The sequence below is a fragment of the Macrosteles quadrilineatus genome, unplaced genomic scaffold (genome assembly GCF_028750875.1).
Source record: "Macrosteles quadrilineatus isolate MER2022 unplaced genomic scaffold, UCM_ALF_1.0 Scaffold_8__2_contigs__length_117827958, whole genome shotgun sequence".
NCBI classification, from domain to species: domain Eukaryota; kingdom Metazoa; phylum Arthropoda; class Insecta; order Hemiptera; family Cicadellidae; genus Macrosteles; species Macrosteles quadrilineatus.
In genome coordinates, this window is record NW_026542601.1 from 37,415,096 (window position 1) to 37,433,333 (window position 18,238).

At 33.9% G+C, this 18,238-nt stretch overlaps 1 protein-coding gene across 1 annotated transcript; it reads right to left on the reverse strand.

Annotated features, from left to right (window-relative positions):
• Window positions 1-3,742: 3,742 nt before the first annotated feature.
• LOC129000327 (uncharacterized) lies at window positions 3,743-7,017 on the reverse strand. Its single transcript, XM_054427289.1, has 2 exons — window positions 6,737-7,017; window positions 3,743-4,383 (listed from the first exon to the last, which is right to left on the reverse strand). The coding sequence occupies exons 1-2, from the start codon at window positions 6,879-6,881 to the stop codon at window positions 3,743-3,745; spliced, it is 786 nt and encodes a 261-aa protein (XP_054283264.1). The 5' UTR covers window positions 6,882-7,017.
• Between the last annotated feature and the right edge of the window lie 11,221 nt (window positions 7,018-18,238).

Sequence of the window (18,238 nt, forward strand, 5' to 3'; positions counted from 1 at the left end):
ATTTGAAACATATGGTGTCAAATATGTAATGAATCACTTTCTACTCTCGTTATGAAATATAGGCTACTACAAATTATGTATAACTAGAATCACATGTTAGTTAGTTCGAGTAAATTTTGCTGCCATGGTGATCCATGGTGGAAGGAAAAAACATAGGTGTGCTATTCCCACATATTCTGACGTCACTCGGATTGCAAACAAAAGATCACCTGATTGTAACTGTCAAATTAGTATATATATTTGTTTTGATTTGGTTGTTATTGTTTTTATTTTTATAAAAACAATAACAATCTAATCAAAACAAATACATACTTATTTTAACAGTTACAATCAGTTGATCTTTTGTTTGCAATCCGAGTGACGTCAGAATATGTGGGAATAGCACACCTATGTTTTTTCCTTCCACCATGATGGTGATCATTTTGAATATTTACAAAAGTAACATAACGTCCCTTTGAAATAAAATCTTCCCCTAGGATACAACCAAAAAGGTACTTAACTTCTAAAATAGCCTACTGTATTTTGAAAAATTATTATTAGGTAAAATTAACCTCATCTTTTCTGCTTGATGGATGAAAGTTAAAACTTTCTAATAGGAAGATGAAAATTTGTTTCTTCCTGTAGTTGCAAATTCCCAAGCAATATTCATCAACATCTGCCACTAGCAATTATATGCAATTAATAACACACTTCTAAATACCACTAGTTTACCACCACTGTGATTAGTGCTAGAATTCACAGACATCATTAGTATACTAATCTAACTATAATTGCACTGTCAAAAATGACTGTCTTCTTCAATCAAGTCTATCATTAATGTTGGAACATATTTTAACGCAACTTCCGCTTCCAAATACTGTACACTTTGTGGGTCTTCTGTATAGTTTTGTCAATTGACGATGCACGATTAATCTATTTATTTTTGGCTGTTGATTAGAGAGATGAGTATCACAAAGCGGTGTTTATTACTAAAAAAATTCTGAATCCTGAGTAGACAGAACTTCCTAATCCACACTAGTTGTGATTCTAGTCGGTGGTGTGGTGCAATAAGTACTAAACCTCCAGATCCAAAGTGAAAGTTATCTTTTGACTTTAAACTGTTCAATATAGTCTCCAAAAATGGTAAAAAGTTACACCATTTTGAGCGTCAGGTTTGGGGGGGGGGGGGGATTAAAGTTGAGAAATTTGTAGTTTTTGTTTTTAATTAAACTAGGTTGTCCTATGTCCAGTGGTCCAAAAACTCAACCAAAAATATGTAATGTGCAGACTTCTCTACTTTCGCCACACGCTGTAAATAAAACATGTGACAAAAATTTCTTTAATTTGTTTTGTTTTGATTTTCTGTTTATTATTTCGTTGTTATTTTGTCCCCAGCATGACAAACCATAAGGCCCATGTTAATTTATTTTTTATTTTTAAGTAGTTTTTGTGATTATTTATGAGCCCTATTTTTATTTATAAAGGTAGTAGCAGAGTACCCGCCCTTCAGACGGGTCGGGGTAGGTGTATAAGTATAAAATGCTTATTGCAGTTATACTCGTGCTTTGCGTTTGCAATTGGAGAAAATTGGTTATTTTTAAGAAAATTTTGTTTACTATAATTTACGGTATGCTATAGTATAGCAGATCTACCCTAGCCATAATGTTCTACCATTGTACCTAAAAAATTGAAAAAAGTAAAGTTCTCACAGCTTTATGTTGCTGCTTGGTTCAAATTATCTGTTGCCATAAATGCAAAAAGAATTAATAGTGCTGCACCCTGTTGGTAAACCTTATAACCTTTTAATGCTATTGAATATCATAGAACAAACTTGTGAAGTTGAAACAGCTGGCAAAATTCTTTAATTCCTTTTAAATATGTAATCAAAAGGTTAACATGGGAAACTCTAGAGCCACTGGGGCGGAGCCCGAATGGATTTTTGAGATTAGAATATGCCTATACGTTAATCGGGAATGTGAGCTATACTCAGACCAAATTTCAACCCAATCCGACCAGTATAGTTAATTGAACTTCGAACAAACAAACACACAAACTATCACATTTATAATATTAGTATGATCCTTGTAGTTTTTCCCTGCGATGCATACGAGCTGAGAAAAAAGGTTTTCAAGAAACATGTTTGCCGATTAATATATAGGATATCTGGAAAACCATGTGGTTTAGTGCAAAATACATTATTTACGAAAATTCAACAAGTATTTCAAAGGCTGCCATTTTTGACTCAGTTGTCCGTTTCAGTTCGGGTTTGCGGCATTGTGATTTATATTATACCAAACACCTTGATGTGCATATCTGTCTAGATACTTACCTTAAAGATTTTCTTCTGACTCCCAGCGCACAGTCCCCCTGAGGAGGTAGCGTATCACTTAATATTTTTTTAAACAATTTTTTTGTCCAGTGACTTTATTCTAAAATGTTGTAGCTCTATCGTTATTATTTTCTTTAATAGTTTGCTGCCCTGGGCATAAAAATTGTTTGAAAACTGTCCATTTTTAACCTTGTAATTCTATAACCATTCACTTTAACATGACAATGAAGAGGACCATTCTTATTTTAAATTTAATATATTGATAATTTTCCTTAATATCGTATTTTGTAATTAGTTATAATTCACAACTAATTTTCTTTTATACATAGAGCCACTTTTTAATAGACAGATCCAGTTACTTAAACTACTATGATTATTTGAACAATGATAATCAATTAAATTTGGGCTTCCCAAACCCCAAACAGGTAGCCTTCATGTAAATAGCTCATAAATATGTAAATGACTTCTATTTTGGGAGCCTATTTTAGTTTTCCTAGTTGGTAACAATTAATGAGACACTATTGGCTTAATAGCCTTTAGGATGTTTTGGGGGGAGGGGGTGGAGTCAAATTTGGGATGGTCCTTCCCTCAGGCTATAGACATCCTTGTGGGGCTAATTATCCAAAATCTTCCACTCTCAAGGCTTTTTGGAATAAATGTGAATATAGAATAAGGGGAGAAATTAAGTAATACATTACTTTTACATTACTTTGTAACCTAACAGCCTGAACTGGGATCTGGAACGGAACAAGTATTTTTGATGTTTTTTTTTGTTATATTTTAGTGGACTGATGTTCAGTTTTACACAGGGGTTTCCTTACTAGGGATAAGTTTCAATTTATTCACATTACTTTTTTATCATGCCATACTTTTGCTGCTACTGCTACAGTAGCGAAGGTATTTAAATACATCGTTTTTGAGATTTGGCGAAATAAAAAATCATAACAAGCTTTAAAAATACCTGACCAAAGCTAAAACTTACCTTTACCTTTACAAATATAGCTCCTTTACATATATTTGAGTAAGAATTTGAATTTTAGACTATTTGTATGTTGCAGCTATAGCTGTCACAGTCGGCTTTACAAAATGTCTAAAGACTCCTTTTTGGAAATTACGAGACTGGTTGGTCCTTCCCTGGAGAAGATGGAATTATGGACACACCTATGAGGAAATGTGTTCCTGCATAGGAAAGAATAATGATCACTCGGAGGTAAGTTTAACAACTAAATTGTACTGTCATTAAAAATTACTGTAGAAGGGAATGATTAATAAATAAAAACCAAATAAAATTGAGGAAAACGTATTTACATATTAGTTACATCAAGACTTTGAGAAAAGGCCTCATAAAAATCTGCACCATGCATTTGACCAACTACATTTGAGATGTGAGTCGAGTCCGGACATAGATGGGGATTTGGGCACTGTTGAACTAACTCATGACGACCGTGGCTGCTGATGGTGGTCCAAGGCTGAAATGTCATCAATGACCCTTAAAACTTGACGTTTAAATAGTTTTATTTGTGAATCACTCAATTCATCCAATTCAGGTAGCAAGCTGAGCAGGAACATCTTAATCCCCTGCTGTCTATCAATCTTCTGATTGATAGTGTCTGCATTGGCGTTTGACAGCAATTTAGCCTTTTTGGCTGTAAAGTAGGCAGCAACTAATTGATCAGCTAGAGCTGCAGACCTTTTGTTCTTTTTCTTCTGGATTTGGGAAGTACTCTTTGATGACAAACTTGCAGGGGGGTTTTCAGTTTGTTGAGGTGCATCATATAAATTTGAAGGAGACATTGATAGAAAATTCTGCGGTGCATTTGTGGATTCATCATCATATTCATATTCTTCAACTTGGGTTTCAGAACCTTCATTATCACCAGTTGACTGCTGTGTTATGCAGGGTGTAGGCAAATTTCCTGATGAGGGAGAAACCACTTTTATGAATGGCAGACAAAACCGCATTGCATCTTCCAAATAGTAAGCCTTTTTCCTCCCTCCTGAACCACAAGGCGAAGGCTTCATTTTTCTAATGAATACTGTCCGTAGATTTCTCCACTTTTCTTTGCAATCTCTTGCTGAAACACAAATAAAAAAATCAAACAAGAGATGAAAACAATACTTTCAGCAAGAACTTATTGATAAATAAATTCTACAAGAAAAGACACTTATAAACAGAAGTGTGTAGTATTCAATAATTGCTAATAAAAACTACGTTTTATTAAACGTTTTTATTAGCTCGCTTTTGTGTCCGGTAAAAATTTTGCAATCAATTTTACTAACTTCCAGATGAGCTAGAGACTTTAAACTTGAAACATAGCTCACAAATGGATGACAATGCAATATTATATCATTTAATTTTCATATTTCCCTTGGGCTCCGCCCCATGTGCTTGTTTTTATTAGCTTGCTAGTCGCTTTCCTACAAATTTTGATATCAATTTTAAATAAAGTTCCCGATGACCTAGAGACTTGAAATTTGAAACATAGCTCACAAATGGATGACAATGCAATATTATATCATTTAATTTTCATATTTCCCTTGGGCTACACCCCATGGGCTTCCAAATTTTAAATATTTACATTTTGAAAGAATGTAAATATATCAATTAGGCCTAATTTAAGTCAGCTGTAAATACTTAAATTTGACAGTTCAAAGAGCAGAGGTTAAGAGGTACAGGTTATGCTCCCAAGAGATTCTTTATACAAAGGAACATTTCAAAATAAAGATAAACAATCTGATTGCAGATAAAGGTGTTAGTTACCAATGTCAATGGTTATTTACATTCTCAAATAAACCTTAGATTTCCCACATGCCTCTGTCTTAATCTGATACAGATGCTTGGAATAGATTTAACATCCACACACATTAAAAACTGCAAAGTAGAGAATAATTTATAAATAAAAACGTTTCTAAAACAAAACGTTTTAAACACACTAAAAAGTAGAAAATAATTTATAAATATGTGGAGAGTATAAATACTTGTAAGATTTAAAACGAAAAACGTTGTGTGCATGCAATTTGTTAATAATACATTAGTTCAATAGGTGAAGGAAAATTATCTATTGCATGCACCATACGTTTTTCGTTTTAAATCTTACAAGTATTTATACTTTCCACATATTTATAAATTATTTTCTACTTTTTAGTGTGTTTAAAAACGTTTTGTTTTCAACAAGTTTTTTATTTATAAATTATTGTTACCTTTAATCTGTTTAGATATTTTATTCAAATAACCCGTAAAGTTTGTTTATAAAATGTTTGTTTAGTGATGAACTTTTACTTCAAAACTAATGTTAAGCCATTATTTTACATTGTTGAATTGCTTCCAGGTATTTGGGTACAAAATGTACTGGTGAAACATATGTGACAAAATGCTTATATTTGCCAGAGGTGAGTGCACAGTTAGACATATTGTAAAGGAAACTTCAGAAACTATGTGGGACGTCCCAAAGGACATTTACGTGCCTACTCCTACACCAGATGAATTAAAACATGTTTCTGAAGTTTTGACCTGCTATAAAACCTTCAAAATTGCATTGAGGCAATCGGTGTCACAAGAATTGAAAAAGTTTTCGATTAAATTCTGTATGAAACACGGTGATAATACCCTTCCACCTTTACCATTACCATTGATGATAAAAACATCCCATGACGCCATACTACTTCGTAAGAGAACATGCATTTCTGCTGACCAGCTTGATGAGGTATTTTTCCAGCAAAACCCCTCGACAATGTTAAATGGATATAATTACAGGTTGACCAGAGGAAGGAAAACAATTGAATGTGTGTTTGGAATGGCAGCAGAAAGATTTGCAGCGTTGAATGTGCGCCAATACTATGCTGTGATCCTTTAACAGTAAATAGTAAAGTAAGCGCAAGCTTGTATCCTACACAACTTTGTCTTCAAGACTATAAGAATATAGGTAACAAAAATATAAACAATCTAGCAGAACCCGACCAATATTGAACCTTGTGATACAGGATGAATTTTCAGGAACTGCTTTGAGGAATTATCTGGCAAACCATTTCCTTTATTAAAAATATGCAAGTTTACCATAGTAGTGGAAAGTAGCATTGCAAAAATAAAATAATATTGACTTAAAGTACAATTTAAAAAAACTACTGTAGGTACCATATAGTTTTGTGATTAAAGTTATTGATCTTGCCATTTAACATTAAATGTTTTGTTATCATTTTCAATCCCATTGTTATAAATAATTTTTATAAATTTTAATCCAATTATACCTGGTATTTAAGTGTAACAAGAAATGTGTAAAGAAATTGTGAAAATTATAAAAAACCCTTTCTATAACATGTTAAACACTTTCGGCCCTTTTGCATGGCCTATTTTTTCTGGTTTATGCATCTGGAGACCTGAAAATGGCAACACATCAGTTATGGCAAAATTAAATATATATGATTGTTTACCTGGCAAACCCAATTCAACTGACACCTCTTTCCATGCTTTCTCCGTCAGATCTTTCCTTGAATATCCTGGCAGTTTGTAGTTGTACAGGACTTCACGCTTCTCCACTTCTCCAACGAGCTTCATGTTGAGTTCTTGATCATTCATTTTGAGATTGACACTATAGGCCGTCAAAATACCACCAAAACACCACGTGGTCTCGTGCAATTAATGACGTCTGCACGAATACTAGACCAGAAAAGTCTGCAAACTGCAACGCAACTGTAACTAACTGCGAGCCCACGGTTGTGACTGGTTTCAGACTGGTTTGAGTTCCTGAAACGAACTTGAGTGAGATGACAAAAACCAGTCGCAGTCGCGTTGTGTGCGCCTCCCCACTCCGATCAATACATTCGCTTGCCAAGGTCACAAAACAGTTGCGCGCACAACTGGCATGCAACGGTAGTGGTAGTTGTAAAACAGTCACACCGTGTGCGCTGGACCTTAGTTCACGAGCGTAACTTGGTCCAATCGATGCAATTCCCTGAACTAAGTACTAAACTGTCCATTCCAAAATCCAAAAGTCATGTACGTACTTTAAAATTTAATGTAATTAATTTTTTCAGCTGTTGTAAACAGTTGTAAATTTCGACTGTGGCCATCGTATCGGTCGAAATTATTTATCGATTGCGCTCACTATTCCGTGCCTTCACGTTGCAAATCTGGAGTGAGTGAGACAAAGTTATTATAGTGAGACAATGTTAACATTGTCTCACTGATGAGCGAATTGGCGACTTTGCTTTCAAAAATCAGTGAGAGAACATGTACATTGTTAGGTAACTGTAGGAAAAATATAGTTCACCACAAGAGCAAAAAGTTACTTTTTAACCCTCGCTCATTTTCCCAACTCGGCTTCGTTTGATCGTAAAACTTGAAAGAGTCACTTTAGGCCCTAGTGATGAAATATATAATATTATGATGGTAAATTTTAGCAAACTATTTGGCAAGTAGTCCTTTGTTTAATAAAAAGTGCTGACTAATTATTTAGACTTTAAATGAAATGTTAAACTTAAGTCATTTATAGTGAGACAACTTTAATCTAACTACGAGTATTTAGCTTTTTAGTTATAATTTTCTGTTACGAAACTAGGCTACCGAACTCCCGGATATGAGAATTCTTTTAACGAGTAAAAAAAAATATTTTCCTGAACAGCTTAAACACAATTTACCTTTCCCTGCGACAATGGCTCGGCCCAAAGAACACCGAAGGATAAAAAGCAGATTAAATTATAATATAACAGAGGACAAAGGAGCGGTAAACAATAAAATCGGTAATAGAAGAGAAGAAAAAGATGCGACGAAGAAGAAAGGGCTCGTGCGAAGCGGTCATGTGCCTAGGACAAAAACTTGTATGACAATAATGGACACAGCCTTCTTGAGTGCGTCGACGAAGATTTGGAACGCCGATTCAATCTAAGAAGCCTTGAATAACAACCCACGTAGTGGAACTTTGTTCTTTATAAGCAATTAATTAGTTAATAAAAAAAAGTAAACTGAGAAATATGAAACTATCAAATCTAGACGTCCTAAGAAATTAAGTACATAGTTCCTTCAACTTGACTCTTGTATACTTTGTTTCATCAATGTCGGATTGTTCAATGAATAGTCAACGCTTTGACATAATAACATAATATTAATACGAACATTTAAAAAAGTACAGTACCCCAATAAGTTTTATTTATAAAAATTATGGAGTTTAAATAACGCAAACCATTTCTTGACTTTTTAAGCCAACACAAAGAACCTAAATGGAACCCTTCCCATTTTTGTCGACCGCCAAAAAAAAAAACGAAGACTACTCGAAACCACAAATATTTTCAGAGCCGCTTCCTTTTGTCTGGGCATCAATAATTCATAACCAAAAAGCACCCCCGCCTAACCACCGTGTTTAGCTCGGGGCAAAGTCAAAAATGGGGCGGAGGCACCTCTCAAAAACTACCCCCAACCATTGGTGGGGTTTGGTAATGAGAAGATAATAAGCGATAAAAGTCCTTAAAGGGGTAATAAAGGGGTGTAATAAGAGAGGTAACCGTTACAATACATGGTAAAGGACTGGGGACTATGGAAATAATTAAGGGTTGGACATGGACACCCCTCATGTTCTGTCCCAGGGTAAAAGGGAAGATTTTATACGAGATAAAAATTGATTTTTAAATGGGAAGGAGGAATTTTGTTACAAAAAGATTCAAACGTGGTCCTTTCGTCTTAGCGTTTATGGACACACTATTTTGTTTTTAAAGTATTTGACGTTTTGACTTTCAGGGAAGAACAGTGATAACTGGTGGAGTAAAAGTACCCCCACTGCAGCAAACCTGCATAATAAGCGAATTTCCAATTAATTGCCTTGTTGGATTTCCAATATAATATTTCATTGAAATTGTCAAACGTATTCATTAAAAACATTCAGTTTTATGAGTACTTAGCCATGCTGCTACTGCAAGACAATGTAGTGTGGGTTTTAATTGAAATCTTAATAGCTTAGTATGAAATAAATAAATTTGCTAAGTTTGATCAAAATGCGTCAGTAAATAAGCAATCTACAACCGTAGATGTTATTCCCTCATATCCTATGTTATTCCCATAAGAATAACATGAAAATTCGGAATTTTTTCAGTTTTTGGGAGATTTATCCGTAATTATAAACACACAAAAAACTCTTTAGCATAACTACTATGTTTTATGTTTTTAAGGGTTTGCAATATAGTTTGGAAATAATCTTCATCTGCAAAATTTTATATTTTGAGGGTCAAACTGAAAGAAGAAAACAGTTTTTATCCCATAAACCCCCGTTACCAGAGTCCGATTACGCTTGGTTTGTGAACTCGTTCGAATGAACTTAGACTTAAACAAATTTATACCAAATTCCATCAAAATTGGCCGATTTGTAATCGAGTCATCATGCTACATATAAATTTGAACGTATTGTGTTTTCGGTATCTGAGGACATTAAAACGGAAAAGTAAATTATTCTCGCGTCTAGATCTTACCATGATAACTACGGTAATAGCTTATTCCCTGTATGGGGAATTCGCTAAAAGAACAAGAAATGAATTTACCATCTTTATTCAGCAAATCAAAATTTCGAAACGTTGTGACCAAAAAATCAAGCATAAAAAAATCTTGTCTCGCATAAATGTAAATAAACTACTGTAACTAGCAAATAAAATTCCCTTTAGAAGTTTTTCCCCAATTTTCAAACACTTCAATCTTCTGTCCAAAAATTCTCCCCTAACAATTTCCTGCCCCGATTCTCGGCTTGGAGGAATCAAATCACGCGTAGAACACGCACGCTATCACGCATGCGCACTCTAGAGTAAATTACACACCTGACCTGACCAACAAAACACCGGCGACTCGACCCAAATTGGACTGTTTGGGGGTGGATACGTTTCATTAGGAATTGAGATAGGACTCAGCATTCCTAGCTCAATTTTGTAAGATTTTCTATCACAAATGGCACAGAAATGGCATAAATCACGCACATAAACATAAACAGTTGACGTAACTGGCCTGAAAGTAAACGAATGTTTATCAAAATTTAAATGAAGCTATCTAAAATGTCCAAAACAGATGTTACAGCTATTATTATACCGGGGTATTAAAGTGACGTAATTTGTTTATGTGATCCGTACAGTTTCTGTTCTAACAACCATGGTAGTTAGGGTGTTTCATGGTAATTTCATGCTGAATGAAAGTTGTGTTAAATCATCGTAATATTTTGGAGAATAAAATCAGCTCATCTGTTGCATGTTTTTTATTACACTACACACAAATGATTACTAACGTAACATCGAAATGTAGATAACTGAAATGCTTTCGGCATAAAACTTGATTTATTCGGGTTTTAATACAAATTTTTATATGCTGCAAACTTCAGTGTAAACGTGGATGAACCTAAAAAAAAATCCTTTCCGAACATTATCATCATTGACAATATATTGTTTCACAGACGGGAAATATTTATATTTCTGCCGGGAAGCAGAATTTTTGCCATACACTATACAACCATTAAATTCATAAATGGATAACGGCATCTCTACTGAGAACACCATAGCACACACTTGACCATGGCTACATATTATTCAGATACTAAAATGAAAAGAAACTACTGTTGCAGTTCGTTTAATTTGCCCGCCTAGGTTTAGGAAGGCAACTCCTTCATCCTTGCAATGCAACTTCAACTTCCAACGTGCCTGGATAGTTGCGTTAATATTGACAAGGAGTTCAACATTTCTAACAACTGTGCACAGTCTTTCAGTTTACATTTTGGATTTTTGGTAACGACAATTCGTGGGCCTTTACGGAGAATATTCCCAAAGACTGTGAAATTGGAATTCTCATGTAATTCTTAAGGAGGAATAAGTAGTCCTAACCTGATGTGATTTGCTTGTGTGAGGATACATTTTAAATCAATTAATTTTATATGTCATACTAAGCAATTAACATTTCACTAAACACAGTTTATTCATCAAACATATTATTCATCAAACCTAAGTACAGTACTTATTAAATCTAATGTTATTTTATTAATATTAAAAAATTCTGTAATGTTTTAGGAAATATTTCAGTGAAAATCCAATCAGGCAAATGGATAGCTTATTAGGCTGACTTAAGTCTGCTAGTTTTCTGTGGCGGAGGTGTTTTATTCCAAATTTGATTACAATTTTAACAAGATAAAGGAAGGTCTACCTTGTTTTTAAAGTGTATCCTTAACACTTTCTCCCAAGCAAAATGCGACTCACAAACCCCAAACAAAAAAGTAAATTAAAACATCACTTGTTAAAAATAATAATTATTAATCAAGTCTTGTTAGAACCGCACATATAAATGGTAACAGTGTACCACGCAGTATTCCCTACGGATAACACAGCTTACTTTCCCACACTGATAAGCGTACAGACTTTGACCTAATGCGTAGTTTCAAATTATTAGCGAGTAAAGTATGTACATATACATACTAAAACGGCATTAATGGCTCGACTTCTTTCAAGTTTATAAATAACTAGCTACTGTACCCGTGCTTCGCAATGGGAATAAAAAATATATTTACCTAACCCGCCATGTTAAACTTCCCTATCCTAAGCGTGATGTATACAACTTCCTTACTTCTCGAGTGATGTAAAGTATCAAAAAACTCACTCGGTGATGTAATGAAACCCATTTAAATAACATTGAGTGGATAACTTAAAAAATATAACTCTATGGAGCCAACGACGTTTAACGCTAGAAATCAGCTGTGTGCTTGAATTTTATTGTTATTGTTATGTTTTGGAGAATTTTCATAACCTAGCTTTTGTTTGTAAATGAACCTTACTGTTATAAGATGAGTGAAATGGGTAATGAAAAATATTGTTCGTAACCTCCTGTATATTGTCGGGTCAGGTAAAATCTTGTACGTTACACGTTACGCAAGAGCGTGTTTACATCACTTAGGTAAATTATGCAACTCGCTTCGCTCGTTGCACAACTTTCACCTGCGTGATGTAAAAACGCTCTTACTACACTTGTAATGTAAATAGCTATTAATTTCTTTGGATCAGTTGTCTAAAATTGTGAAAAATGAGAATATTTGACAGTTCCGGTTGCTTACATTTAAATGTTCAACGCATAGGTCGACATAGTGAATTTTCCCATGCTTCCATGGAGACCAATTAATTAATATTTACTTTTAAAATCCTTTATATTCTGTGCTCGCTGTAAAATCCTCATTAAAAAACTTTGAACATCCAAGGGGCGTAGCCTGAGAGGAACTCAGGGAAGTGAATAGCCCTACGACATTCCCTAGATATGTGGATCATATTTGGGTTAATTTTGGCTGTATCGGTTTAGTATTTTAGTCGTGACAGCTGCCCAGACAGACATACACCACCTCAATTTTAATAGTATAGATATACTAAGATAGGGGTTATGTCGGAATTGCTGAGTCAAAAATCCAAAACAAGCAACCGCAACAAAAATGATTATTATATTGTTGAAATAGTAATACAGAAGTTTAAAATTGCATAACTGTCTGTAAAAACTTGCAAATCAATAATTAATTTGGCGTGAGCAATTCACGCGTTAAAGATACACGCAATCATTTAGCCCGGAAACAGCTGTTTGCCACCTGATTAATGAAATTGGATTTCATTTACGTACTAACTGTACTGTAATGAATGTATATCTAGTGCGGCCTTGATTAGGCCCATGGAGGAAGTAAATAGGATTAGGCCTACCATATGAGTGCGGTAAACACATTTTGGAAGAGTGACGTACGATATTTTTCGCCATACCACTTTAAACAAACTAAGAAAACAATAAATAGTATATTTCATATCAAGAGAAGGGAGTAAGTCTTCGAGACCATATGTTTGAAGTAAAACATTTATCGTGCACTTTAAATGGTCGAGAATATGTAGGTACATATTGCCAGTGTAGTATATTTACACACACACAAAAAAAAAAAAAACTGGTTAAAGAAAGAGCATTTTAATCTCGATGCCATCTCAACAGTAAAACAAGACTCACTTTCACTCGTGTTTTGAATGTAACTTTTCGTTACACTATATAGCCTAATATTATTTTCTTAATTAAAACAGAGATTAGATATTTCTTTATTACAGTTGGGAACATTACAAAACTCATATAGCATTTGTTTTTTAATATGCCTTCAATTTTAAGTTAATATTTACTTTGGTTGTACAGTTTTGGTTGTTGAAAATTGAAACAGTTGACAAAACAATAACAAATATTTTTACCGACATAACGGTAAAAATCCAAATAGATATAGTATACATTACTTTGGCATAGTAAACAATCTTTTTTCCGTAGTAAACAATGTATAGTTATAAATTTTCACAGGTTATAAACATGTAACGAAAACAGATCATTTCATGGTATTGAAGCAAAAAAACTTATCAAATCCGTTGTGTATATTGCCTCTGACCTCTAACTCACTACTCATAACTTCTAAGTGAGGTTATATTTTCATTTGTAAACACTCTTATCCAAATATAATCAGCTAGTGCCTAGCCTAATCCGCACTCGACTACTCGTCCGGTAAATACCGATTTTCCGGACTAGTGACGTAATTTCAAGTCAATACTCTACTCTTATAAGTTTCATTTCACAAAAGGAACGTAAAATCTTGCTTCGACACAATTCTTCCAAATCACTTTAGAAGAGCATTTCAATAACAACAAGAAATTTGATCCATTACAGATTTTCAACGTAAATGTTGTTAAAAAAATGTTACACTAAAATGAGTAAGTATTGAAACCTTTTATCTTACTCCCCAGCCCATACACTCGTAAAGGAGTGGTTGCGAATTTCCATACCAACATCTGTCTTTGTATAATCAGCTGTTTGCAAACCCTTATCAGTACCAACAGTGGTACCGACATTCCCACACTATTATAGATAAGATTTCGCAACTATTTGTATGCATATTTATTTTAGATTGTCCCAAATGATTCTTGTGCTACTAGAATATTTTGTAAAATTAGAAAATGTCCCCAAAAATGTACAAAAGCGCAAAGTGAGATAAACTTTTTTTGCGTTCACCTTGGACCTCAGCAAATGTAAACCTATTTAACGTAGATCTATGAATTTATTTATTTAAGATCACGTTATAGACAGTTTAAAATCCCACATTTTATTTTTGTAAGAGAATAATTTCAAAGTTATAAATTTTTGCAATAAAAATTTTATTTTTGAGAAAAATTTAATAATACGTGAAAAAGTTAATTTTATTAGTACGTTTGTGTGCTTTGTTAGCTAGTTTTTTTCTAGGCTTTTGAACTTTTTTATGTCTAACCTTTACGTCGTAGGACGATGTCTATGGCCCGAAACCGGCTCTGTTTTATACTACTGCATGCTATTTCTAGAGACATTTTTACACAGCTACCATTGGCAAGACTTTAACCCGGGACATGAGTGACATTAGTCCCGCTCTAACACTAGACCCCAGCTCCTCACTAGAAGCATAGAATAAATAAACACCATTTATATTACTTCATCTATGCTAGAAGTATACACAAAGCCAAAGGTAATGTTACTTGTTCAGTTGTTTGGATACAGTTTTAGTAGGCCCACGCATATTAACTGTTTACCTTACATATCGGTCCATTCTATTCTATTATTGTCATCAATAAATATTTACTTCATAATAGATAAGATGTCTAGCAGGAGTGTAGGATTTACTGTAAAATCTACTCTTAAAGAGAGAGGCATTTATCAACGCACTCAATAATTACCAAACATAAAATTCACATAAATTCAAATCTCATGTTTTTAAATAGGGTTTAAGTTCTCCTCTTGCATCCGAAGTCAGTGGTTTTTTATATTGAAGTATTCCTCCTGACCATCCCTACCCTGAGATGCCACAGTGCGTGTTATACTTTCGTGTCTATAATTGGCTCGTATGTCGCCTTCGGTTAGACCTTATGTAGTCTAGGACTAGGTAATAGTAGGTAGGCCTGTTAGAAATTATAGAACAGATTGTCTGAAATATTTTGAGTGTGGGCGCACAATGTACCTGTGGGGAAGTTTCTTTCTCAAACTAGATGCTGTTTAACATGAATTGTAAATATTCAAGTTTTTAAATTTGTTTCCTACAATGAATAAAATTAATACCGGTAGGGCTACGAAAGAGGATGTATGGCAGAAGAGAGTAAACTTTTTAGGCTAGACTAAAGCGACTATATAGATCTCCTTTGCGTGTAATGTTAAGTCTTTTTTAAAGAATGAATTAGCTAATTTGTTTTTATTTTATTGCAATGCTAAAAAAACAGGTTTACACCCAATTACAAAGTGGCGTTAATACGTTAGAAAAATATCACTCGACATGCAAGATAAATAGTTATCTTAGTGAAGAAATAACTTCCAGTAATTATACTCACAACAGTTACAATAAGTAACAATAATTAGTGCCCAAACAAATATATTTAAAATTAACATTACCAATGATTTAAATATATTAACAACAACAACAAATTAAATAAATAAAATAGAACAACAAATTCTGGATTATCGAGGACTATTTAAAAAGTCAAAACTAATCTCCGAAACACACTGTGCGAGTTAAAAAAAGCCTGGCCGTTGTGTTGAGTCACAGAAAACATACTACTATCAACTCCATTATCACATTATTATCCATTATCCATTATCCTATTGTGCGTGGTTGAGTGGTGAACATCATTAGGTTCGTTCTAGACAAGTAGGGGGGGTGGCAGAAAAATGTTAATACTATTTTTCATCTATGGGTCATTTAAAATACAAATAAACCACATAGAGTATTTTATAACTAGATTTAGAACCACAAGTAAAATATGTTTTTATGTTTTAATGCTTATTTCAACAATAAAGACACGTTGCAAACAAACATAGTGACATGTTACACCCCAGGATTTTAATACAGCATTGAAAAACTTAAATTTGGTTCTATATGCCATTAGATGTATACATATTTCAACGTCTTTAAAAAATATTTGACACAATAGTCCTTCTTATCTTGTTGTTAAAACGCTGTGTTCTATTATATAGAACAACATGTTACTAAACTCCCAAGTAAATTTGAACAATAATCCTTTATCACAAGTTAAAGATTTTTAATATAACTCGTAAATTTTCACTATAGTGTTTTATTCTTTGTTAGTTTCGCTGTGTGCGTTATACATTATCCATATCGTTCATACAAATGACTTTATATTTCGACGGCTGTCCTAAGTCCTGTGTCACTTTTGGCCCTGACTTTTGAATGAATGTCCTTGACTCCGGATGTTTATTGCGCCACAAACACTTTAGAGGTTTACGATTTGACTTCGGTCCTAAACGGATCGAAACGGATACAGAAAGATTAGCGAGGAAGGCATTGGTTGTCACCAGAAAGGCAGTAAACATGTCAAATTAAACACGCTTAAAATCTTCTTTTTCTTTGTTAAAGAGTAAAAGTGCGAAATATTACAGTTCGTTTTATGAGTTCTAAATCCTTTTATTTATGGATAATAACTCTTTCCATTTTCTATTATTCTGTGCCTCAGATATACATTAAGAATATAGTCTGCAATAATAAATCCTTGGAAAAATAAGAGAAGACAACGTTTTATGTCTCATACATTTCATGGCGATGGGTGGTCCTTTCCTTATGTAAAATATAGTAGCAAGAAATACAAATATAAGGTGGTAGAAAAAATAGACAAGCCTTTGATGACCTACAACGTTCAATGTAAGTTACCTCGTACATCAAAACAATTTAAAATTTACATTGATGGATTTTAGTTTTGATTTTGGAAAATCTGGCTATTGACTTTATTGTTGTAGGTTACGGATGTCATTTTCAAGAATTTTGCTATTCTGTACTTGTTTATTTGATCTGTATGAAAGTTTAAAAATCAAGCCTTCTCTTATTCATCTTCTTCAAACTTTTATCCTTTTTCATCATTAGGACCACCACCGTCTCTTTCTCCTACAACAATCCATAAACAAATCCAACAAAAATCGATAAATATCAACAATGATATCATCATAGCCATCATCATCATTAGAATAATTTCCTTCCTCGTGATAGTTTTAATAAATTTTGTAATTTTCTTCTAACTCTTCATCTCCTGTTTCACCATCTTCGTGTTGTTGTCTCAATCGTCATTTTATTCTACTTCTTAATCATCATGGATTTTATCATTCGTTTTGCCAACCTCTCAAAGGTCAGTTTCAGTCAACCTGTAAGCCCTATGTAAAACCTATAATTATTTTTCGACTTTTGTTTTAACATCTTCGCTATCCCCATCATCATCTTCTTCTATTTAGCATTCTTCATCGATTAAATCATTTGTTTTGCCAAGCTATCAAGGGTCAGCTTCAGCCAGGCTGTATGTACTACTTCGCCATCTTCGTTTTCCCCATCATAATCTTCTTCTATTTCTCAATTCTTCATCAGTTAAAGCAAAGATTACATAAGCATATGTAATCTTTGGTTAAAGCATTTGTTTTGCAAAGCTATCAAGGGTCATTTTCAGCCAGGCTTGTATGTACTATTTCGCCATCTTCGTTTTCCCCATCATAATCTTCTTCTATTTCTCATTTCTTCATCAGTTAAATCATTCGTTTTGCCAACCTCTTAAGGGTCAGTTTCAACCAGAGTGTATGTAATACAAGGAATGTCGGCTTCCACACGCGCCACTATAAGCCACAGTTGACCGCCACACCTCAGACGACTGTGGAATGTCAACAGCTGTAATCCTAATCTGCCCTGCTTATGGCCGCCCTCGTCCATTCAAACACATCAACAGACAAATCTAGCTTTAAAGGGTAGAATGTCTAGACAAGCTTCGACGTACAGATAAAAATATGTTAAATAATTGCAAAGTTGGTAACAATTTATCCTCATTTAGTTTTTGTCTATTCAAACGCATCATGACAGACAGATATAGGTTTGGCGGAGAATCTAGATAACCGTATCAGACTGCAAGTTAAAATTATCAGATTTC

Bases quoted from the DNA above. Each gene is read 5' to 3' on its own strand.
- LOC129000327 (XM_054427289.1), bottom strand. From the start codon at position 6,881: ATGAATGATCAAGAACTCAACATGAAGCTCGTTGGAGAAGTGGAGAAG. The intron at 4,384-6,736 runs GTAAACAATCAT...TTTGTGTTTCAG, and splicing joins AGTTGAATTGGGTTTGCCAG to CAAGAGATTGCAAAGAAAAG.